Source organism: Phycodurus eques, chromosome 6 (assembly GCF_024500275.1).
Source record: "Phycodurus eques isolate BA_2022a chromosome 6, UOR_Pequ_1.1, whole genome shotgun sequence".
Classification (NCBI taxonomy): Eukaryota; Metazoa; Chordata; class Actinopteri; order Syngnathiformes; family Syngnathidae; genus Phycodurus; species Phycodurus eques.
The window spans coordinates 19,763,942-19,790,531 of NC_084530.1; the positions used below are offsets into that span (position 1 = coordinate 19,763,942).

The window sequence follows — 26,590 nt, forward strand, 5'->3', positions numbered from 1 at the left end:
TGGGAGCAGGTATACTTTTTTTTTTCTTTTTTGTCTCATGTCATGTGAGCAGAGTATGGTCTCAAAATTTGATGACCATTTTGAGGAGTTGACATGAAAAAGAAGGTTCAAAATTGATCATTATTGTTATCACAAATTAGGTAAACTGTCCTTGTTTTCCCCTGAGCTGTTGACTCGAATGCTTTTGCGTAATTACTATTCGTCCCCCCCATCATGTGCATGCGCCCCCCCTCCCCCGCCACCCACCCCATTCCCTCGGGGGGGGGGGGGGACGAGCCATACAGTAGAGCAGAAAGAGAGCGAGAAAGGCTGAATAGAGGGGGGTCCACCCCGGGTGCTTTGGGGAGCTGCTGGGGCGGAGTCTTATTGCTGTTATTTGGAAAAGCTTTTGATGGATGATTGCTCTGTGCAGTTGTGTGTCGAGGGAGGGAGTCCCTCACCCCTCCCTCCCCCTCCTCGCTCCCCCCTAGTGGCTGGCGTCTGTGTGCACAATGACTCAATGAGAGGAAGCCGAACAAGGAGAAGGAGGAAGAACGTCGGCACGGAGCAGTCAAACCCAAGCAGAGCACGTCCTCCATCCTCGGTGTCTGGTTCTAGTTCTGGTTGTCCCACCTCACCTGGGCGGTCTGAGCTCAACTCCTTCCTTGTGTGTCCACTTCCTGGAGGAGGCAGCGCTCCTGCATCTCTGAGCAGGATGCCTGCTCGGACAAGCAGGAATGCAAGGAGGTCAATGGGATGTGGGTGGCCGTCCCCCTCGCTGGTGGTGGTGGTGGTGATGGTGATGGTGTTGGGGCGCCTGGGTGGCGCGCGGGCCTGCCCGCCTCCCTGCAGCTGCCTGGGGAACACGGTGGACTGCCACGGCCTCAGGGATCCACGCTGTGCCCAGAAACATTCCCCGGGGAGCTGAAAGGCTGTAAGTAACACACCAGTGTGTTTGTGTGTGTGAGCAAGAGAGAGATGGAAAAAACAGGTTTAGTACAGTGGTTGAGCGGTTGGTGTGGCAAACGGTGGAAAAAGTGGAAGATTATGATGCTCAACAACCTGAAATCGGTACAGGTAAAGCATCACTCTCCGAAACATCCGTTGAATGGAGCTTTTTGTTGATGCTGAGTTCTAGTGCAGACTTTGCCTGGCTTTGCGCAAACGCCTGCTCTAGCAGTTCGGTGTTTTCATCAGTGGTGGTTGTAGTAAGCCTTCCGCTGTGTGGTTTGACAAGAACAGATCCTCTTTCAAAAAACTTGCCATGGGTAGCGTACGTTGGACCATAAAACACCACAAACTGGCGCTGAACAGCAGTCAAGGACAGAAAAACGTGGTGCCAAACGACAATTTTGCAACACTGCTCCAATGTAATTTTGCGAGCCATGGGCAACACGCTTCCAAAAACTGCAAAGCTTGAGGTGTCAAATGCTGATGACCTCACGTTTGTCCAAAGGACACCTGAAACGAAATAGAAAAAAAGTGTATGATGACTTTTGGGACACTTGGTATAGTTCGTCTCATATTTTGTTTTATTACATACACACAACCATTGATGAATAAATCGTTTTGAAATCAGAAGTCATGGAAAATATTTTTTTCAACTATTGTTCAATTTATTTTGAAAAGGGATTTTGAAAAAAAATGCCTGCCCTATCTCAACGTGATTAAAAGTAAAGACAATTTGCACTGGTGGTTGAGTGGCACATGTGCAGCTCGGGTTCGATTCCCAGCCAGTGCCGGTCCAAGCCTGGATAAAAAAATGGGTTGCGTCCGAAAGGGTATCTAGCGTAAAAACTGTGCCAAACAAATCATGTGAATGACTCACTTTGGTGAGCGCAAAGTCGCAATATTAAATGTGAAGACAATTTGCAATTTTTGGTACATATAGAAGCAAAATTGCAGAAGGTAGACAAACATGATTTGCGCATTCAAAAAAACAAAACATTCATGTTGGGTTAATTGAACATTCTAAATTGACCATAGGTTTGGCTTCATCATAGTGTCCAAACTGTAACCAGCCCTGGTTCACAGTATATCTGCCCTGCGACCAGTCCAGGGTCACTCAGGTTTCCAAGTAGGGTTTCGAACAAGGGTTAGGTTTTCAAATTAATGTTTCTGGCTAGTGTTAAAGTGTCAAATCGGGGTTTCAAACCTGTGTTGCCAAGTTTAGGGGTTGCATGGTGATATAGTGGTTAGCACATCTGCCTCACATTCAGGAGATCCAAGTTCGAACCTCCGTTGTAACATCTCTGTGTGGAGTTAGCATGTTCTCTCCGCACTTACGTTGGTTTTCTCTGGCTACAACGGCTTCTTCCCTTATTCCCAAAGCATACAGCATAGTATTCTGGGTTAATTAACCAATTTGTCCATAGGTGTGAATTTCAGTGTGAATCTTTGTCTATACGTGTTCTGTGATGAAATGGCGACAGGTCCAGGGTGTACCCCGCCTTTCGGTCAATGTCAGCCGGGATAGGCTTCAGCTAACCTAAGAACCTAGTGAGGATAAGAACTATAGAAAATTGATGAATTTAATCAGTAATACTACTAACAGGCGGCACGGTGGATGACTGGTTAGAGCGTCAGCCTCACAGTTCTGAGGACCCGGGTTCAATCCCCGGCCCCGCCTGTGTGGAGTTTGCATGTTCTCCCCGTGCCTGCGTGGGTTTTCTCCGGCACTCCGGTTTCCTCCCACATCCCAAAAACATGCGATAATTGGAGACACTAAATTGCCCGTAGGCATGACTGTGAGTGCGAATGGTTGTTTGTTTCTATGTGCCCTGCGATTGGCTGGCAACCAGTTCAGGGTGTACCCCGCCTCCTGCCCGATGACAGCTGGGATAGGCTCCAGCATGCCCGCGACCCTAGAGAGGAGAAGCGGCTCAGAAAATGAATGAATGAATGAATAATTTCATAAAGAGAAGGTAAAGAAATTAAACAGTTCAGTGGACATGCTGCGTACCTTGGCCAGTGGGTGGCACTATAATACAGATGTACAAACATTCGGAGACGTCTCAACTCCTCAGTAAGACGTCGTTCTTCGCAGAGGATAAAAAATACATACATGCATTTCAAGGCACTACTCTATAGTGGACTATTATATATAGTTTACTATATGAAAATCTTTATAAGGTGATGGGGGAATTAGTGAATGAATCCGAACTCAGCGACTACATTTGGAATCACTCATTCCCTAATCCCTCATCACGATGCAGTATATGGATTTTTAGATACATTGTATGGATTTTTATAGAGGGAACTATACAGTCCATTGTACAAAAATCCCTATATAGTGATTAGGTAGTAGGGAATTATTCCCAACACAGCCACAAAGTCCTACATCAGCTATTTGCAGCAGGAATGATGACATCAGGGTGTATAAATAAGGAAACACTCCAAGTGCGTGCGTGTGCGTGTGCGTGTGTGTGTGTGTGAATAATTGATGCTAGCACACACACATTATCCTGTCTCTCCTCCATCGTCTCCTTTGCGGGTCACTGCAGGTGGCTGTTTTCATCGGGAAAATGGTGTGAGAAAAAAGTGCCGCGAAAGTGCAGAATAGAGAGGCTGAACACGCCTGAGTGGAGAACGGAGGGGTCTCAAGAGGGGTTTGTCATGTACGCGATATCCTGGAATGTTGACCTTGGGGAATGGAAATTTGACCTGTTTTGACATTTAACAGCAACAAAAATACCATAAGTGGCATTTTTTCAACCTGAAATTTGATGAATTTTCCTAAAGTGACCGAAAATACAGGAAAATTAAAATACAGTGGTTTCCTTGAGATGCGAATGACCCAACTTATGAGTTGTTCAAGATTCGAGCATCATTTAGCTGATTTTTACTTTGACCTCCGAACGCAAACTTGAGATACGAGCGCTGTATGGTGACATCGAACTCAATTCAATTCACTTCACATTAAGCAGCACTTTGGCAAATAGTGAACATTTCTTGAAAAAGAGGCTTCAGGCTGTTTAATGCAACTCTCAGTTGAAGTTTACTCTCAAACTAAACATAAAACAAAGAGCATTATACCCTGTGTATTTAAAACAACCGAGCAGCTACCTAAAGAAAGGCCCTGTTAACTTAATGCTAACAAACAATGTAAAATACCATTGAAATGCTAATGATTAGCTTCGGTAGTTTTGGTTTTGGAACCCTGTGAGGATATTTGAACACAAACATTGGTGCAACACATGTAGACAGACAATATCCCAGTTCTTACAGGCATATATTCTTTGAACCTGCATATGTCATAAATGTGTGTATTTTTTATGAGACAGTGATAAGAAGCTTGAAAGGGTCATGAGAACTGTCTGCGTTCCCACCGCATTTGCACAGGTGCCGGCAAACACATGCAACTGTTTGTCTTTGAAGGCTTATGAAGAAATCTTGAAACACTGACAGTCACAATGGCTGATATTTTTTCTTGTCTTGAGTAAAATAGGACATCGCATTGTTAAAATAGGATATCGCATTGTTTGATAGTAGACGTTTTTGTCCGAAAACGAGTGGTGTAAATCAATTCACTTTCCCTTTTCTCTGAAACATTGATTAGGGGTTAATTATCCATTCATTAATGTCAGACAGACTATTACTACATTTTTACAAAATATTTGTAATTAATAATTAGACATGAGGATATTCTTGGCCAGATCATAAATGATCCAGAATATACCATATGTCCATGGAATACGAACCGTGTGTGATGGTTAAGATGGAGGAGAAACGATGGCGCTCGGGATGAAAGGGTGAGGATGGAGTTTTGAAATGATGATGACTGAGTAGATTGGGGTGAAAGGATGATGGAGGTCAAAGGATGAGAATGAAAGGGTGAAGCTTGTTCAGATTAGGGTATGAAAGATTGAGGACTGTTAAAATGGAGGTGAAAGAATGAGAATGTTGGTGAAAGGATGAATGAAGACTGTTGAGATGGAAGTGAGAGGATCAGGATGACATTGTGAAAGGATGAAGATTAAGTGGTCAAAGGATGCATTTTATTATTATATTGATGAAAGCAAGGAGATTGTAAAGATGGGGGGGAAGGATGAATTTGGAGGGAAAGCAAGCCATGCGGTTGGAGGTGAATGGATGAAGGTGGAATGATGAAAGGATGCATATTTAATGAGGTGAAAGGATGATAACAGGTGGAAAAAATGAAGATTGTTTGGATGGAGGTGACACAATGAGGATGACTTTGTGAAAGGTTGGAGTTTAAGTGGTGAAAGGATGAAAATTGTTCAGATTGAGGTGAAAGGATGAGTATGAAAGGATTCATGTTAAGATGGAGCCCGATTAGCATGCAAAGATGAGGCTGAACGGATCATGATGAAAAGGGCAAAGATTAAGATGGAGGTGAAAGGATGAAGATGGTGTCATAAAAGGGTGAATAAAGATTGCCAAGGTGGAGGTGAAATGCTGAAACAAGAAGGATGAAGATAATTAAGATGGCAGTGAAAGGATGAGGGTGTAGTGGTGAAAAGATGAAGATTGTTAAAATGGAGATGCAAAAATGAGGATGAAGGTGAAAGGATGAATATTGTTCAGATTGAGGTGAAAAGATGAGTTTAAAAGGATTCATATTACGATGGAGCCCAATTAGCATGCAAAGTGACCTGTGTGTGTTTGTGTGTGTGCGTGTGGGTGGGTGGGTGCGTGTAGTTAACAAAATGAACCAGATAACAAATACTAGAATTTTTAAAAATACTTCTTGTTTCATGAAATAAACATAAGATTTAATAAACAATAACTAACTGTAGTAAATAACAGCGTTGTCTGTGATTAAAACTAATTAAAATTAACTATAGTTATAGCAAAAATGTCTTCTTTTTTGTCTTTTCCATTTATTTTATAAATGATATTTTTTTGGATTGATTTGAAGTTTATTTATTTCGGCTATTTGATTTGCTGTTCGTTGTTCATCTGTTGGTTAGTAAATGTTACATGTGTAAAAAATGTATCCTTTATTGAATTTTTGACATTTTTTAAAATGTCAGACCTGCTAAATATCCTGTATTACAAAACAAAACTGAAAATAACAGTAACACTCAAAAACTAAACTTAAAAACTAAGCATTTTAAAAAATATAAGAAAACCTAATAAAATAAACTGCATTTGAAAAAGAAGAATTCTAAGTGAAATAAAATCTAAACATAAAGTAGTACTGGAAGTAATATTTATTTAAGGTCAAGGAACCTTTGGGCTGAGGTCTGACCTGAACCTTTTAGTTCCAAGGGAGTTCCAAGTAGTAAGAACTACTGTAATAGTTCTCGGGCAAATGTGGCTGCTATCATCATTAGCGGTATCATCATCATCATCATCATCATCATCATCATCATCATCATCATCATCATCATCATCATCATCATCATCATCATCATCATCATCATCTTCAGTACAGGCAGGACAAGGTCACACGCTCATGGAACATGACACCGCATATGCGCACGCACATTCCCGCGCACACTCACGGGTACACACTCAGCTTACCTCTCCCACAAAGCTTTGCGGCAAGAATGACATCATCACTTGTGTGCTGTCAATCAAAGCACACAAAAGTGTACTGTGTGTCCGTGTGTGTGTGTGTGTGTGTGTGTGTGTGCACGTGTGTCACATAACACACACACTAGCTGAGTATTTCTGTCTTTTAAAAGCAAAATGTTTAACACAGCACGCGTGTTATGAAATGGCGTACCTAAAGAAGTGACCACTGAGAGTGTGTGATTTATTTGTTTTCATACTTGTGTGTGTGTGTTTCATCTATTTGCATTTTACATCTAATACGTGTATATTTTTCTAATATCTGGCTATGTTTTTCTAATAGTCTTGTTTTTATTTATAATACTTGGAATAATATTTGTGTATTTTTCCATCTAATATTTCTTTAATTGTGTCGTTTTTTTTTCATTATTTTCTGATCTTTTGATCGCTTTGTGGAGTCATAATATTTTTTTATAGATTATTCATATTTTTATTAGTAAGATTATAACATAAAATGTTTTTGTATTTTTTTCTGGTATGTTGTAGTATTTCTCACTGTTATTGTTTTCTAATATTATTTTTAATATTTTTTCCAAAATGTATCCAAATTGTTTTTCTGTAAACTGTGAAGATTTAATCTATTATTTTGTCTACTTTTCAAGTGTTTTTTAAAATTACTATTCCATATTTTGTTCTCTTTTGTATTTTTACCAATATGTTTCCATTTTGTCTAATTATTTTATATCATCTTTAAATATTTTCATATTTTATTTCCAATATTTGACAGCTAACATTCTTGTTGTAATTATGTATTTTCTGTAATTTTCTTGTCTAATAATTTTCTAAATTTCTACTGAAAATGTTTTTTTATAATGAATTATTTCTTTAGCTAATATTTTTGTCATGTTATTATATATTTTCTTATAAAGGTTTGTCTGTTTTTGTTTTTTCACCATCAATTTGGATTCTTTTGGCATATATTCGCAAAATTCTTATTTTTTTGGGTCAAATATTGTGCTATTTTTCATAATATTTGGTATTTTCCACCAACATAAAATCTAATACAGTACTTATTTTTACATCCAATCATTTTATCTTAAAATATTTTTTGTATTTTCATCAAATAGTTTGGCATTTTGTCATCTAACCATTTTGTATTTTCCCCTAATAATTTCCCTATTTTCACATGTTGTCTAATAATTTCATATAAGTTTAAAACAATTTTTTAAACACAGTATTTGTTTATTTTTCATTTACTATTTTGGTATTTTTAATTCTGTTTTTTTGGTCTTAGTATTTTTTATTTGTCTGTAATATTTTGTCCAATATTTGTGTATTTGTCCTATTTTCAAAATTGTTTTTCTTTTTTTATGTATCTGTATTTTCTGTTTGTTTTGTTTTGTGATATTTTATGATATTTCTTCCCTAATATTTGTGTATTTTTTAAGTGTAGTATTTTTGAGCTAACATTTTTTATTATTTATTTTTGAGCTTTTGATTGTTTATGCTTACTTTGTGCATGTTTACTGATTTCACTGCTATTATTGTCATTTTTTTTTTTTTTTTTTACAAATATTAATGAGAACGTGTTTGTGTTGCAGGGATCTGAACGGGAACAATCTGACCATCATCACCAAGTCTGACTTTTCCGGCCTCAAGCATCTGCGAGTACTGTGAGTGTTCCCCAGAATTGCATGTCTCTTCCTTACCACGTGTCTTCGGTAGCGTCATCTCCCACCCCAGGAATGTGGGAATGTCGCCCCGGCAAAACACATGAAACGCCCAAAAGTGCTGACGCGGTGTCTGTATCACGGGGGCGGGTGACAGGCTGGCGAGACAATGACATTTTCCCAAATATCTGTCACGACATCATTGCTGATCATTCTGAATTTTTCTACTACCTCCAAGGTGGAACACGATCCGTTGCCAAAGGCTGGTGGTGAACTAGCCGTTTTTCCCATCCCAATAATAATAATAATAATAATTAATAGTGTTGTATGTTAGTGTATTTGTTTTTTGTCATACTATGTGTTTATCATTTGTATATTTTTCATCTTTTTCATCATTTTCCCAAAATTATTTTTAATAACATTTGTTTACTAATATTTTGTATCAATCTCTAGTATTTTGTATAAGTGTCTTTTTCACAATATTTTCACTTTATTCTAATATTCAGGCATTGTCTATCTAATATCTTATGATTGTTTTGTAATATCTTTATCTCAGTTTCTATTTTTTTGTGTCTATTTTGTGGTTTTGTCTAACATTTAAAAAATCGATCTTTATACATTGTTAACATATCCATGTATTTTTCATGTCGTATTTTGAGGGGAAATGTTTTTGTGCTTTGCGATATTTTTGCATTTTTGTTGGTTGGGAAACAATTTTCCCAATCCTTCTGGACTTTGTGAAATTGTGTGTGTGTGTGTGTATGTATGTGTGTTTGTGCGTGTGTGCGTGCTTATGTTCGTGCTTGCCTGTGTTTTGTGCGCCAGTCACCTGATGGAGAACCAAATCCGAGAGGTGGAGCGAGGAGCTTTGGATGAGCTGAAGGATCTGGAACGACTGTGAGTGTGCACGACATAAACAACTAGACACAAATACACGATACACTGGTACCTTGACTTACGAGTGCACACACAATATTACAATATTGAGCTGTCATTTTGTGTTGCGAACCAAAATTGGAGTCAAAACTGTGCTTATAACTCAGATTTTGGTTTAAGAGCGGGGAAAAAAAGCAATTTAGGCACTGTGATGTTCTGGCACGTGAGCAAGGAGAGTCAATGTCGCCGATGCAAGTCCGCCATTTATTGAACAGGACAAGCAGTAAAGCACGTAAATATAGATTGAAATCACTCGCAAATAGCTGATGTGGGCCACAACTCGTACTCAGACGCTCACACGCAGGCGACCTGGCCGTTTGTGTGTTTGTGTGTGCGCGCGCACGCAAGCCTGTGTATGTGCATATCTTACGCATGTGTGTGTGCGTGTGTGTGTGTGTGTGTGTGTGTGTGTTCAGTCGCCTCAACAGGAATCGTCTGATGCAAATTCCGGAGCTTCTGTTCCAGAAGAATGAAGCTTTGTCACGACTGTGAGTACACAAACCTTTTTGCTTTTTTCTCAATTGTGCTCCCTATGCTGGATACTTCATTGGAATCTTTCTCCCTCTCAACATTACCCACAATATATCAGGAGAGTTTATATGGAAGCAAAGTGTATGTGTGTGCATGTGTGCTTGTATATTAAGCAGTCTCAGTGTGTGTGTGTGTTTGCATGTGATGGATTTATGGAACACGCAAAGGCCATCTCTCTATTCCCAGATGGGAGTCAGCGTGTGAAATTGCCAAAGTGCCACACACGCCAACAGGGTTTCACACATCCACTTGTCTCCCTCAGTGCTTTCAGACAATTTGTAGATTTTCCTCACTCAAAAGATGGCACAAATTAGTTTCCATCTGTGTGAGGTGGATTTTTACATAAGTGTACTAGACTTACTGTATGTGCGTTTGCGTGTCCTTCCGAGCCGAGCAGTGAGGTCCTGAAGGAGCGCCAAGCCAGTGGGAAAGTTTGCCTTTCTCACCCGCTGACATGCAAACAAAAGACGGGATGAGGAAGAGTGGCGGTGAGGAGACAAACCCGAGAAAAATGTCAGGAGAGCAAATATTAACACACACACACACACGTCCAGCTGTGACCAGCTCCAGTCAACATAATCTTCTGACCTCTTGAATCCTGGCAACGGAACTCTTGACGACCTGCTGGGAAAGCATCTTTAATATCTGTGTGCTTGTGACAGTGTTGTTTGCAAATACTGGTGATGCGCTCAAGAGTTGCTGTAGTTTCCGAATACTGGTGAGACATTCATGGGTTGTTTCCTTACACTGGTGATGCGTTTGTGTGTGTTGTTATTTCCTAAGGCTTTCAAATGTCAATGTTGTTTATTGTGTTCAAGTGCCATCGTTTCTTCACATAGATAGATAGATAGATAGTGCTTCTGTTATTTCATCACACTCATGATGTGTTCAAGTGTCATTGTAGTTACCTCACACAAGTGATGCGTTCAAGTGCTGTTGTTTACTCACACTGGTGACACGTTTAAGTGTCGCTGTTGTTTCTTCACCTGTCATGATAGTGTCTGAAGCATAATGTCGGCATCCAGTGGAGTGTTCAAAGTTAAAGGTTGTAGAAGTTGGAGGCCTTCATGGTGCTGTTATACGACTACACATTTTTGTATGTATAAAGAAAACAGCACATTTTACACTCGAGTGAGCTTGACTTCTTATTGTTTCTTTCATCCTGTGTCTCGGAGTCGGGCTTTTAAGACCAAAAGAAACAACATTGACTTCATCAGAAGGTGGAGTGTTGATTCTTTTTTACTACACGGCAGTCATTTTCCTTTGCAGGTTGTTTTAAGTCCAACTGATGCTTGTGAAAACGTTTTGATGGTCTTCTTCTGTAGACTAAACAGTCTTCAGCGTTTGCTTCCCACATGCTGTGAACTGAAACAATATCACATTGATGTCAATGCTGAGAGTCGAGTGTTTGCTCTAACGTCGGGCGTAAAAACAAATATTTCGCGTTCCCTCCTTTTTCTTTTTAACATGTTTCAATTGCATTCAAATGTTTCTCAGCATATTGAAAAAAAATAGCGTCTGATCAAATTTTATTGAAATGAGTTAATGGAAGGAATTGTAATAATTAACAAATTAGTTTTTGTAGCAGCCCAGGGGATATTCCCCAAAATTGACTATTGGAGCCAAAATGGCTCCAATAGTGTGTGTGTGTTTTAGAGTGTGGCTTCTTGACTCTTTTTATGTATCCCAGCACGATGAACACATGATTTGTTTCTTCACATTGGTGATGCATTTAGGTGTCATTGTTTTACAACAATGATAATGCGTTCAAGTGTTGCCATTTCTTCATATTGGTGAGGCGTTCAGTGTTGTGTTTTTAAAGAAAAGGAATGCGTTGTTGTTCAAGTGTCATTGTTTTTTCCTAGTTGTGATGCATTCAGGTGGAGTGGTTTCTTCACATTGGTGTTACGTTCAAGTGTTGTTTCTTCACACAAATAATGCATTGGTTAAGTGTTCAAGTGCAGTCGTTTCTCCAAATTGGTGATGCGTTTAAATAACATTTCTTCATGTTGGTAATTCATTTCGATATTGTTGCTGTTTCTTTGTACTGATGACGCCTTCACATGCGCTGAAAACTGCTGATGCTTTCAAGTGTTGTTGTTTCCTTGCATTGGCGATAGCGTCATTTCTTCACACGGATGACGCATTCATGTTTTGTAGTTTCTTCACACTTGTGATGTGTTCAAGTTTCATATTTTCTTCACGTGGATGATGCGCTCAAATATTTAGCAAAGATATTTGTTGTGCCTTCACAATGCAGCCCTATGGAGGGCTCAAGTCTTGGAGGTGCAAAGAGTATCCGATCGAGTGATGAGGCTGAAACTTGAAATTGAGGGTGTTATGTATAATGTGATTAGCGGCTATGCCCCACAGGTAGGATGTGACCTAGAGGTGAAAGAGAAATTCTGGAAGGAGCTAGACGAAGTAGTTCTGAGCATCTCAAACAGAGAGACAGAGTCGTGATTGGTGGCAGAGTGTAATGGACACGTTGGTGAAGGAAATAGGGGTGATGAAGAAGTGATGGGTAAGTACGGCATCCAGGAAAGAAGCTTGGAGGGACAGATGGTGGTAGACTTTGCAAAAGGGATGCAAATGGTTGTAGTGAACACTTTTTTCCAGAAGAGGCAGGAACAGAGGGTGACCTACAAGAGCGGAGGTAGAAGCACACAGGCGGATCACAGCTTCTGCAGATGATGTAATCTGAGGGAGGTTGCCGCCTGTAAGGTTGTGGTGGGGCAGAGTGTGGCTGGACAGCATAGGATGGTGGTGTGTAAGGTGACTCTGGTGGTGGGGAGGGAAATTAGGACGACAAGGGCAGAGCAGAGAACCATGTGGTGGAAGCGGAGACAGGACGAGTGTTGTGCAACTTTTCGGGAAGAGGTGAGACAGGCTCTCGGTAGACAGGAGGAGCTTCCAGAAGACTGGACCACTGCAGCCAAGGTGATCAGAGAGGCAGGCAGGAGAGTACTTGGTGTATCTTCTGGCAGGGAAGGAGAGAAGGAGACTTGGTGGTGGAACCTCACAGTACAGGAACTCATACAAGGAAAAAGGTTAAATAGGAAGAAGTGGGGCACTGAGAGGACCAAAGAGAGGAGAAAGTAATACATTGAGATGCGACAGAGGGCAAAGGCCAATCACGAGGCGTATGATGACATGTATGGCAGGTTGGACACTAAAGAAGGAGAAAAGGATCTATACAGGCTGGCCAGACAGAGGGCTAGATATGTATATAAGTTATTTAATTGTGTTATTCTTATCCTCGCATTCCTATTAAATTCCACAAATGTAATTGATCAATTTTCTGGTCTTCTTGTGTTTTCAGTGACCTCAGCGAAAACTCCATCCAGGCCATTCCCAGGAGAGCCTTCAGAGGAGCTGCAGACCTAAAAAATCTGTAAGCCAATAAACTGATAAAACCGACAAAATAAAACAATATCCTGGTTTAATGCAAGGTGCTGCCCCTAGTGGCCTGGAGTGCGACGTGTTCAATTAAAGAGCTTTTGCTGACACATTTTAGAAAACAAATTCATTGTTTCTTGAGTAGTTTAATTGACCTCATGTTGTGTTGATTGACAGCCAGCTGGACAAGAATCGCATCAGTTGCATCGAGGAGGGAGCATTCAGAGCACTGCGATCTCTGGAAGTACTGTGAGTAGGTTCTGCTGTGATGCGTTCAAGTGTTATGGTTTCTTCCCACTGGTGATGCGTTCAAGTGTCATTGTCATTTCCTGTCTGTGTGTTCCTCTAGGACACTGAATAACAACAACATCAGCAGCATTCCAGTCTCCAGTTTCAACAACATGCCCAAACTTCGCACTTTGTAAGTCCTTCCACACCAACAATTTATAGAATCATAATTTAGCAATCCAAATATTTAATATTTTACCAATTGGAGTAAAATGCGCAGTGCATATCCAAGGTCCAAGTTTAATCCAGATTTGATCCCGATTTGACAACAATATATACGTAACATGCAAAACCTGATTGAATGCGATCATACACTATACGTATCTGTGTCAAATGTTATCACATCTGGATAAAACCCGACCTCTAACTGTTAAGTTAAACCAAGTTTGATACAGAGCTGATCCAGATTTGACAGCAATGTAAATATGACAAAAACAATCTGATTAAATATGTTAATGAACCATACATTTCTGTGTCAAATGTTATCACATCTAGATGAAACTTGACCTGTAGCTGTTAGTTTAAACCAAGTTTGATCCACGACCAATCCGGATTTGAAATTACATTTACTATGGTCACATTTTTTCACATCTGAAGGAAACTCCTTTCAGCTGTTAAGATCTCGAGTCAAGGGGTGGGCAAACCAATGTGTTCAAGGGCCACATTAGATTTTTCTAACAGACAGATGGGCCGAGTCATTATAAGAGGTCAATTTAATTCATTCCACTGTATTTTCAAGATTCCTGTAATAGTTTTTGCAATCATTCATTCATTCATTCATTCACTAGGGTCGCGGGCGTGCTGGAGCCTATACCAGCTATGTTCGGGCGAGAACAGGCAGGCACGGGGAGAACATGCAAACTCCACACAGGCGGGGCCGGGATTTGAACCCCGGTCCTCAGAACTGTGAGGCGGATGTGCTAACCGGTCGTACACCATGCCACCAGTTTTTGCCATCAATGTAGTTTAATTTCATAAATATCACAGGACTCTATAATGAAAATTTTCGGGGGGCCTGATTAAAGAACATAGAGTAGCTCCTGGTTACCAGGCCATTTGATAGTAGCACAATGATGTAAAGCAACCTGAGGTGATGTTTCTTGCTGCGCATACTTGTCTTCCTCCACAGTCGCCTTCACTCCAACTCTCTGCGCTGCGACTGTCACCTGGCCTGGTTATCTCCGTGGCTGCGCCAGCGCCCTGCGTTAGGCCTTTACACCCAGTGCAGCGCCCCGCCCGCCCTCCGGGGCCTCAACCTGGCCGAGCTGCGCAAGAGCGACTTGGCCTGCTCAGGTACTCGAGCGTTTCCTGGACACCACCCCTTCCGATCATGAACATCAAACACGCATTAAACATCTTTGAGCAATAGCGATATCGGTCTGATACGACATCAGCAGTAATCATCCATACTTATTTTGTAGTATGGAATGTTAGAAAAGTCTTAATCAAGTGATATTACTCAAACAGAGAACAATAATCAGCAACAGTAGGTATGAGGAAAAACTGACCCCTTTATTATTAACCAATGGGTTACATAAAGTAACTTTAAAAATAAGAATCTATTACAATTGATTAAGATAAATAAACATGATGCTACAAAATCCTGAAAAATAACTTAAATAAAATCAATAGCAAAATATATATATTTAAATTACAACGTAACGACTGCTAAACCTAAAAATAAGCACATTCTACAATTGAATAGATTAAATAGAAAATGAATTATAAAACCATGAAAAATAACCTCAGTAAATAGTAAATACAAGTTATACTTTTAAAGTGCACAATAACAATTCAAGGTCAAGTCTGTTTTTTTTTTTTTTTTTTACTGTCAATATATGGTGATAACAGTATTTTGTTTCTCCACGTGAGGCACTGCATAGGGTATAGGGTATAGTTTTATCGACAATGTCGTGGTGGATAGGAATAATGCAGTGAGGCTTTGGGTGCTTGTTCTGCCCCTTTTTGTGTCCGCCACACTGCACGTGCACCCGTTTTGTTTGTGTGTGCCTTTTTGCAAACACCGTTCCTGCTGTGCACCTCTTAGACGTCTGAGGGGCAATGTGGTGCACGCAATGAGATGCACACTTTCTGTAACAAAGAAAGTCAAAGAAGTTACGATTGAATATTGTTAATATAACTTGTTTTTCAAAGTTTAAAGAATATATGCCTTAGAGTATTGTTATATTGTCCGTTTGTATGTGTTTATACAGCATTTGTGTACCAATAGTCGTTATTTGGAGAGATATAAGTAACGCTAGTTTAATGCTAATCTTCGTTAGCTCATCAATTATGTTTTTCACTCATGGTATGTTAGCTTTGAGCTATTGATTTTTGTGAAGAAAAAGGAAGAAAGAAACGAAGTCTGTGATGTAGTTGAACATTCAAAAGGTATAATTCTTTCGTTATGTGAGTTGAACTTCAACTGGGGTGTCAATAAACGACTTTGAGCAAGCAACATTCACTCTTACTCCTTGCTGCTATGGTAGTGCCTCAGCAACCTGTTGTCGTGATCGGCATGCTGTCCGGGCGCCGCTGGATAGAAGTGCTGGAGCTGAGCATGAAATGGACTGCTTGTATAAAAGTGGTAAATCAGAGATTCTAGATCCAGTCCTATCCGATACCGTTTTGTTTAGTTTAGTTTTTTTTGGGGGGGGGGGGTGGGGGGGGGGGGGGGGGGGGGGGGGGGATTTACGATTTACGATCTCAGAGATCAGGTCAGGACACCCCGAATTAAAACACACTTTTTAAAGTTGCTTAGTGGCTGTTCTCATGCCCTTGTCAAGAAACAAGAGACTATCTTATCACATCACTTTGAAGAAAGTAAAAAAAAAACAAAAAGACAACTCGCTTGCACAGCTCTCCAAATAAGATGCACTGCATGCTTGCTTCGAGCTGTTTATTTCTCGATCCCAGTTGAAGTTTACAGCAAAACTGACACATAAAACAAAACGTATATTTAAACACTGAAATGTTCCACCAAACAATGTCAATTCTATCTAACAAAAGTATGCCATCTTAATTCTAACATACATATAATGTGAAACACCATAGTAAGCTAGCATAGATGTTACCGTAATTATAAACTTAATATTTTTTTTTCATTAATTATAAACTGAATTTTTTTTTTCCATTAATTTTTATGGAAACTCCAAGGGTAGCAAAAATGGCCAAATAGCCTAAAATAGATGCTTTAAACACCTAACACAGGTACCTAACCTATAATTCCATTACAATAAGCTGGCAGTTTTTGACTTGAGTTCATTGTCACATTTCTGTGGGGCCAATTATGTATGACTCGTGCACTCACTGTAGTTGTCTCGCCATGCTGCACTATTTGCATACACTGGCCACTCATGCCAGAGTAGCATCTGCTCTATTTGCACACTGATTGAGGAGTATCTGCAACATTTGCACAACCAACATTGTCCCAGATGATCGCACTACTCGTCACTTTAAACCGCATACACTCCTTGAAGTCTCAGCGCCCTTCGCACTATGGTCATTGCACCGGACTATCGCAATATTAGTCATTCGAACTGCTCTAAGTGATAGAGGACTCTGCATCTTTTTGCACAATTGTTTTTTGTCAATGTCTTTATGTCTCCAAAGTGTTCTGTAAATTGACTGTCTGTTGTACTAGAGCGGCTCCAACTACCGGAGACAAATTCCTTGTGTGTTTTGGACATACTTGGCAAATAAAGATGATTCTGATTCTGATTAAAAAATAAAAAATGATTAAAAAAAGCTATCTTTTTAGGTATGTTTCTTGGACGGTCTAATCGTGATAAACATGTCCACTAAATTGCATCTCGCTAAATGGAACTGGCTTCAGGGGCTGAATTATTTTTGAAACTCGAGGGGTCGCAAAAATGGTCTAAAATAGATGCTTTTAACCAAAATCGAAGACTTGCTGTGTCTTTTCAGGCTTGGTTCATTGAGACTTTTTTTGTGGGTCTATTCATTATAGACATGTCCACCAAATGTCATGTTGCTACGTTAAATTGTCTTTGCGAAAGTCTGCTAGCGATACGCTAACATATAATGCAAAATACCATAGATAAAAGCAATTAGCATTGATATTACCATCATTATAACGCTTCACACATCTGCTACTTTAACATAAATGGAGCAGCAACACATACAAAAAGAGCATAAAACAATACTCACAGGCATGTACAGTATTATCTGCTTTATGAGAGCAACAGATATTAAAACAGAAAAACATAGCATTCCTCTTCTTCTTGCTATTAATTGCATTGCTACCCTTCCAGTAAAGCGAAGTCCTGTGCGGCCCACTGAAGGCGCACAACTCTAAATTCAGACTTGCCTGTGTACTGTAAAAACCCATAAAACTCCATCCACTATCATCTTCTTCATGGCTTTGTCTGTGTTTCCAGGCCACGGCGGCAGCGCCTTCGTGCAGCCGTGCAGCCTGGCGTCGGGCTCGTGTCCGCCCATGTGCTCGTGCAGCAACAACATCGTGGACTGCCGGGGACGAGGCCTCACCGCTATCCCCGCACACCTCCTCGAGGCCATGACAGAGATGTGAGTAACAAACCTCAGTCCATCAAGTGTCTGTCGAGCACAGGTGCCACCAACCTTTTTGAAACTGAGAGCTACTTTTTGGGTACTGATTAATGCAAAGGGCTACCAGTTTGATGCACACTTCCGAAATCAACGATTTGCTCAAATTGCCTTTAATAATATTTTATTATTTATTATTAATCATTGATGATATTCCTTTATATGAAGACACTGATCATGTTGATGATTTCTCACAATAATTAGAAGTCATAACAAATCAATATGTAACACACAGTTTCTATAAATCGCTGCCATTGTTTACATTTTGAAATGATCATTTCTTCAATAGCAGCCACCAACGTTGGTGACCCCTGGTCTAGTATCCCGTGTGTAGTTCAAATTTGGTAGGAGTGGAACAAAATCTTTGACAGTTCGTCTTTAAACGACCCCTGGAACAATGGCCCAAATAAGCCTAAAATAGCCACTTCAAACCAAAATGGAGGTATTTTTATGTCTTTTTGGGCATGAGTACTTGAGACTTTTTTGTGCCCGTATTTCTAATAGTTATGGTCACCAAATTTAATTTTGATAAAAAAAACTGTTCGAGGGCTGAATTTGGGGGGAAAAAAAACACAAAAAAAAACAGGGGGTCACACAAATTGTCCAGAAGGAGTCTAGAATGGCTGATTTAAACCGAATTTTATGGCAGACTGACTCCAGGAGCCGAATTACAAAACAAAACACAAACAAAAAATGTTCAAATGTGTGTGTGTGTGTGTGTGTCTGTGTCTTCCTAAGCATGGTTTATTGAAACTTTTTTGTGGGTCTACTCATTATAGACATGAATACAAAATTTCATTTTGCTAAGTGGAACTGGCTTTAGGGGCTGAATAAAATTTAAAAAAAAGAATAATAAATAATTTTTTTTAAAGTTTCAAAAAATGTCCAAGATGAGCCTAAAAGACTTCCTGTGTCTTTCCGGACATGGCTTCTTGAGACTTTTTTGTGGGTCTATTCATGATATAATCTATCCATTTTGTCCACCAAATTTCATGTCGCTAAGTAGAACTGATTTCAGGGGCTGAGAACATTCTTTTTGTTTTTTTTAGTCGTCTGGAGCAGAATGGCATCAAGTCGGTTCCTCCTGGTGCCTTCACCTCCTACAAGAAGCTTCGAAGAATGTGAGTCAATACGCCGACAGGTGGAATGAACTTTCATTAAAAGTAAAACAAATATTAAGATGAAAATTTTGATTATTATATATTGTACACAAAGGCACATTTAGTTTTCTTGCAGTCACATTTCTGAATTTTGGGAACATTTTATTAAATTCAGTTTTGTTTTAATTAACTTGTGTATATGTCAATATTAAAAAAAAATCTATTTAAATGTACATTTTGTAACCCTTTCTGTTCATATGTTTTATGTATTTATTTTATTTCATTTCTGTGTAAATGTTTTGTATTGCAGAGACCTGAGTAACAACCAAATATCAGAGATTGCTCCGGATGCTTTTCACGGCCTCAAAGGCCTCAACTCCTTGTCAGTAGTATTCCGTTTGTGGTCATGTGTTTTATTGTGTGGTCATATGTCATAATGTATTTTCATGTCTGGTAATAATGCGCTCATTTGTTTGAGCCCTTTTGTTCAGAGTTTTGTACGGCAACAAGATAACGGAACTTCCCGCCGGCGTGTTTGACGGCCTCGTCTCACTGGAGCTGCTGTAAGTGGACATACGTCCTTCTTCCAACTAGCTCACATTTCTTTCGATTTTGTTGGCTAAATATGGTGATAATGTTGTATTGTCAGCAGTGGTGGGATGGAACGAAGTACAAATACTATCTAGAGTTGATCAATTTAATCAAAGTGAGTGAGATTGATCCATTTAGCTCGCAAAAGGGTTTTGGTTAAAAAAAAATCAAAAAATCTTGTTGGCCAATTTGCAATTTTGGAACACGTTTTTAGCAAGAAACATGAAGTAGACGCACAGAATTTGCTTTAGTGTGTCACATAAGACGAATCCGACTGAACTCCGCACCCTTGGGGAATTTCATGACATTTGCATCAACCCAGCAAAATGGGTTAAAAGAAAAAGGGAGTCAGGTGGACACAAATGGCCAACATAGAGCCCCAAATAAATTAAGTACAGTGTGTGAGTACTCTTTCCTACCTTAGATTGTAAGTTTCTCTGTGACATATGCCGCCCTACTGCAGGTTGCTGAACGCCAACAAGATCCACTGCGTGCGAGTGTCGGCCTTCAAGGATCTGGAGAACTTGGCGCTGCTGTCGTTGTACGACAACAAGATCCAAAGTTTGGCCAAAGGAACCTTCAGCTCGCTGCACGGCATCCAAACACTGTGAGGCCACGCATGCATGCTTCATTACTACAGTGTTGACGACTTATGAGGTTTTCGAGATACTAGCCGTTGCCTGACTGATTATATTGTCTTAAGTTGTGAGAGAAAATTTGAGTTAGGAGCACTAGATGGTTACAGGGAACTTCACAACAAGCAGAAGTTTGACAGATAGTGAAACGTTCTTCAAAAAAAGAGCCTTCAAGTTGTTTCTTGCAAACCCCGTTGAAGTTTACTGTCAAACCTAATATAAAACAGACAATTACACGTCGAGAGAATTACGCGTCGTGTATATAACCAAACTACAGGAACTTTGTCTTACAAGAGTCCACTTAGCTCAATGCAAACAAACTAGACAAAATGCCATAGATGGGCTAACAGACAGAATCTGTATTACAGTGTTATAACCCTTAAAGCACCAGATAGTTGAGCATGCTCAGTGCAGCAACACATGTAGAAAGGCAATATAACAATACTCACAGGCATAGAATTCATCTTCTGTGAAAAATGACTAATATTCCTGCGGCTTACTGAGTTTAGAAGAGATTTCTTCTTCGTGTATTTATTTTGTAAGTGTTATGCTGCCCCTGGTGGCCAATGTGCTCAGACCAGAAGGAGCAGCACTATGTCAATGGAATAATAATAATAATAAAGTTATGATGTACATACTGCTGAATTTCTTTACATTCTATTTAATAATGTAATTAGCCCATACTTTTATAAAGTACAATGTTGTTGAGTGCCTTTTCGTATGTAAAAAAAAAGAAAGAAATCTTGGTGTTGTTTGAGATCAATGGCATTTTTTTTGTGTCAATGGGGAAAGACGATTGGAGATATGAGTGTTTTGCATTACTAGCGTGGTCAGGGAACAAATTAAACTCATAAGTCAAGGCACCACTGCATCATTATTTTGAACATTCACGTCACACGTTCGTGGTTTCCCATCAGGCACCTGGCCCAGAACCCTTTCGTGTGCGACTGCAACGTCAAGTGGCTCGCCGACTTCCTCCGCGCCAACCCCATCGAGACCAGCGGGGCGCGGTGTGCCAGCCCGCGACGACTCGCCAACAAACGCATCGCGCAGATTAAAAGCAGCAAGTTCCGATGCTCCGGTTAGTCTTTGTATGTGTGTGGTTGTTTGTGCGTGCGTGTGTAGCTATTCTACAACATTTACTTCCCAATTAGTGTAATTAAATTATTTATTTATTTTACATTATATATATACATATATATATATATATATATATGGAATGTGGGAGGAAACCAGAGTACCCGGAGGAAACCCACGCAGGCATGGGGAGAACATGCAAACTCCACACAGGTGAGGCCAGATTTGAACCCAGGTCCTCAGAACTGTGAGGCACATGTGCTAACCAGCCGTCCACTGTGCCGCCTTACAATAATATGTTAGCAGTAATACAAAAAAATCTATATTGCTGCTTTATAATGCTCAGAGGCGTTGTGTCACAGTGTAAATGTCACTCAGTTTCCTCATAGCTGCTGGCCCATCGTGTTGGGAATTCTTTAGACCGCAGACTAGTTGCCAGTGACCCAACGGCGCCTCTGCTGGTCGCCACTTCAATCGCACACAAAGGATCAACGCTTTAGAATCGATTGCTTGATTATTACGCCCATGGTGTTTGTTTATTGACTGACTTTTCTTTCTGTTTATCTTTTAGCCAAGGAACAATACCACATCCCAGGTGAGTAACAACGCCCCCAAACCATTTGAGCGCATACTGTATATGCACTGCAGTGAACCCCCTTTTGCTTAGGGGGGGATATGTTTGGTTAAAATAAATACGATATAGATAGACCATATTAAAAACATGCTTTTAGTTGTCACTAGCCGTTGAAGTTTACTGTACAACTGACACATAAAACAAAAAGCTTATTCAACATTGTATACACATTTATACACCAAAATGTTCACCCAAACCATAGAATTTAATTTAACAAAAGTCCGTTTGCTTAATGCTAACACATGATGCAAAACGCTATCGACGGGCTAATGGAAATTAGTAGGGGTGTAACGATTCATTATGGTGGCAATTCGATCCGTATCACAATTCCTGGTTGCTGATTCCATTGAAGCACAATATGATTCAGAAATTGAAATGGATTCCGTAACCTTTTAGCCAACATTTCAACCAGTGTGACTCTGAAATAAATACCTGGATACTGGACATGGCAGGTGAAATGTCCAAAATTCCTTTTATTTCTTGTAAAGGTATGGGGGGCAAAAAACAAAACAAAACAAACAATAAGCATCCATTATTCCAAATAATAATTATGACAAATGCATTTGAATAAAGTGCAATTAACATCTCTTCAGATTGGATTAACATTAGGTTTACCTGCCTCTTCTGGTGTGGTTTTTCAACAGAAATAATACAAATCTTTTCATTGAACACAAAACATGATGCCAAATGTTCTAATTCTATTTTTTACTACCTATTCACTAGTCACGATGGCGGTTACGTAGCTAGCCATTTTCTTTTTTTTTTTGCTTGGATATACAATAAGCATAGGCATGTCAAATTGGACATAAAGTATTATGGAATCAGCTGCATTTTATCGTGTTCATTGTATTCTTCAGGTAATCAGAGCTTCCAAATGTTACGGAACGTGCGTATTTTGTTGCGGAAATTACTGAACGCTGATTCGTTACGGCCGTCACACCGATTGTTCCGGATATTGGGGGCGCTACAGCGTCCTACATTATCAGCCAGTACGCTGCTGTGTCTGGCCACCGTGACAAAAAAAAAAAAAAATGAATTTGATGAAATCAAGACTATATTGTTAAAAAAAAGAGAGAGGGAGAGAGGGGGGGGGGGGGGGGGGGGGGGGGGAAATGATTACGCCCCCTGTCTGCCAAGTTCTCTTTGTGTCCGGTGTCAATAATCATTGCCTCCATGGTAGCGAATAAAGTACACTTGTGACCATGTTTCTTACACGTATCGTTTACGTTATCACAAAGGGATGGTGAGGAGTGGTTAGAAAAAGACAGAAAAGTACGATGCTGTCATGAAGTCGCAAAACACAGGAATAAGTGATTGGGTGATAGAGTACACTTGTCACATAGTTCTGGCTGGAACCATGTTGTATCAGTGTGTGTTTGCGTGTGTTGCCAGGTGCCGAGGACCGCCGCCTGAGCTCCGGGTGCAACAGCAAGCCGGCGTGTCCTAGCAAGTGTCGCTGCGAGGCCAACGTGGTGGACTGCTCAAACCTGAGACTCACCAAATTCCCCCAACACTTACCGCCCGCCACCGAGGAACTGTACGGCAAACACACGCGCAGCATGTCTAAGAAAGAGGGTCTCGCTTGTGCCTCTGGAGGAAAGAAGTGCTCTTACAAGCGCCACCCGCATGACGCCCACTCGCCTTACAATCACCTAAAAAGAAAATACGACACTTAAATTCAGTTTAAAATCACCTTTCATGACATATGTAACATATTCATATGTAATGTATACTACCTGAGAGATCTATTAGTAAAGTTGATAAATATGGAATATTTTAACCAAGCGCCATATGAGTTCAAATTTGATATTATATGTAAATATTATAAAAACAAGTAATATTTTCACTTTGCATATGTGAACTATACTATATTTATAATATCTTGGGGATTTTTGTAAAATATTAAAATGTAATTTCATGGATGAACCCACCAACATTAAACTTTAGTAATTCAATGACAAAAATAAGCATTTAAGCTCAACACCAACACATGGATGGAGTTGCATTTTATACACTATATATACTTAATGTCTGCATTTATATACTGCATATTAATTACGCTAAGTATAATTTAACCAAACCACCGTTAAGAGTTAAATGTGTACTGGTTCTATAACAACAGCAAGAATTAAATCACTATAGATACTCTTCGGACACAAGTATACACATTAAGCATTTGGACATCGTCACATTAAATATAATTTAATGTCTTACTCATTGAAACAATTTTTCAACTAAAGTTACATGCCACTGTATAGAGTAAGTACAGTATGTGCGTATTGTCATGTTAAGGATAATGCACCAACCATTTAAAGTGTTTCGTGGTTCAATAGCAACAATGAGAATTCAACCTCGACACCAAGTCTATTTCTCTCCTGCATGTAGTTGCACTTATCATTATTATATTGGTTCTCTTGGTTTTCATTGACTATTGTTGAACGTTTGTTTTTGTTGTTGTTGTTATTTTCATGTTCAAACCAAATGTTCAAAGAAATTTTTAACCTTTTAGAATTTCAAAATCTGGGTAATCTATTACCATTCGCATATGAAAGTTTGATTATCCTGATTTCTATGGAGCGAGCATGGGTGGTTTGTACATGAAAGACACAACACACACACGCACACACAAGCGTAACATGTATTCATGTTGACGTGTGTGTCATAGTGCATGAATGCACAGCCGCTGGACATTCCAACCGCCTCTTCTACTAACCATCTTGTTTTTTTACTCTTGTTTTTTGGCTTTTGGGCTCCCCTGGTGATGACCCTGGTAATGATGATGATGGCGATGATGATGATGATGATGGTGGTGGTGGTGGTGGTCTACATTGCAGGCGTCTCAACAACAACGACCTCTCCCTGCTGGAGGCCACAGGCGCCTTCAAGGGCCTGTCGCAGCTCAAGAAAATGTAGGTCAAGCCATGGTGACCACACACACACGGGCAAGGACGCACATACGCAGTCAGAACGCTTGAGTGCTCTAAACGCTGAAGGCCAACTGAAACATCAACAACATTGGAAAAAAAACAAAAATAAAACAGATGACAACAAATCTCATCATGTTTGGGGCCACACATTATCATTACGATAATATAATACTTATAATACATAAAAAAATGCAAATGTTTCTATTCCTTTTTGGCAGCCTTCTTCATTTGTATTGTCTGAATTAATAAGAAAAATAAGAACACAACATTTGGAAAAAGTGTACGTAATAATGATGATGATAATTGTAATACTACTACTAGTATGATCAGCATCATCATCATGCTAAATAAGTAAGAGAACTAAAATTAATAGTGTTGTTAATATAATAAGAAATAGTAGTAATAATAATAATAGGCATTGTTATATTCTAGTATATGATTTTGTAATCATTATTAATTATTAAAGATTTTTTTTTATTGATACTACCTTAATAATAATTACTATTTTTGTTGGAAGTCTTGATATTTTTGGGGGTAATTGGATTGACTCAATAAAATAGATAATACAATTAATAAGAACATAATACTCGGATGAATGAAGTATACTAATAATTACGGTTCTAAATTGAAGTATGGAATTTTCCCATTGTGGGACTGTTAAAGGCTTATATCATTATATTGTGTACCCCGCTTCTCGTCAACCTAGTGAGGATAAGTGGTACGGAAAATAGATGGATGGATGGATTATACATTATGTTATTGGTTTAGTATTTATTATTATATTATTATGATTGGTTTTGTATTTAGTTTGTATTCATTGAACTGACTGAATAAAAAATAACATATATCATTTTGACTTCATTGAAGTTCAATATTTAAAAATAAAATTACTCCTTTTTGTGAATATAAAATGCATATTTTTATTCTTCTATTTTGGCAGCCTGGGTGTCTTTGCATTTATGGGATTTGCTGAATCAATAATAATAACAAAAAACAAATACATAAAATGTATAGTAAAATTATTACTATAAAAATGTAATTTCAACGTTGTGGGACTAATAAAGCCTTATTTTGTTCTATTTTTGAAGAGGATTGATAGAATTAAAACATTTTGAACATACTAATACCTATATTGAATTTCCCCATTTCATTCAATTTTTAGCAATGTTGATATTTTTTTACCGAATTACATGAAAAGATTTTTTGATTTTTTATTTGCTAAAATAACGTAGTAGCAATTCACCGGCACTTATGAGTGAATATGAGTAAAAAAAAAGATGATTCTCCTTAATGAATGAACAATAAGTGGTGTTTTTTTTCCTCCACCTGGTGAGTAGAAACCTGAGCAACAACAAGATCACCGATATCGAGGACGGCGCGTTCGAGGGCGCCGCTGCGGTGACCGAGCTCCACCTGACCGCCAACCACCTGGAGGCGGTGCGAGGGGGCATGTTCAGAGGGATGGATGCCCTACGCATGCTGTGAGATGTGCACACAAACACGCGCACACAAACATACACAACAAAAACGTCATTATTGTCATTATCTATGAGACAATATCAGAATTGAGCCACTGAGAACTAGAATAGGCGAACTCCTTTTTTGTTGGACTTGCCAGTATACTCTAAAAAGCCATAAAAATGATCGCTTAAAAATCTGCGATGTAGAGGGGGCGCAAACAATAAACCACAGTACTTGTTTTTACAGAAATTGCTTTCTTCGGATTTTGACATTTTGCCAAATCCAGTTGTCCCTA

General features: G+C 39.4%; 1 protein-coding gene across 1 annotated transcript in view; it reads left to right on the top strand.

Annotated features, from left to right (window-relative positions):
* The first annotated feature begins 481 nt into the window (after positions 1-481).
* Positions 482-26,590, top strand: part of LOC133404001 (slit homolog 1 protein-like) — a 45,470-nt gene continuing 19,361 nt past the window's right edge. The window contains 19 exon segments of the mRNA XM_061679535.1: positions 482-865; positions 867-913; positions 8,061-8,132; positions 8,955-9,026; positions 9,482-9,553; positions 12,919-12,990; positions 13,173-13,244; positions 13,345-13,416; positions 14,413-14,576; positions 17,684-17,831; positions 18,920-18,991; positions 19,281-19,352; positions 19,462-19,533; positions 20,025-20,168; positions 21,114-21,277; positions 21,845-21,868; positions 23,300-23,444; positions 24,742-24,816; positions 26,172-26,315. Coding sequence (XP_061535519.1) covers positions 500-865; positions 867-913; positions 8,061-8,132; positions 8,955-9,026; positions 9,482-9,553; positions 12,919-12,990; positions 13,173-13,244; positions 13,345-13,416; positions 14,413-14,576; positions 17,684-17,831; positions 18,920-18,991; positions 19,281-19,352; positions 19,462-19,533; positions 20,025-20,168; positions 21,114-21,277; positions 21,845-21,868; positions 23,300-23,444; positions 24,742-24,816; positions 26,172-26,315 — 2,069 coding nt within the window. The 5' untranslated portion in view covers positions 482-499.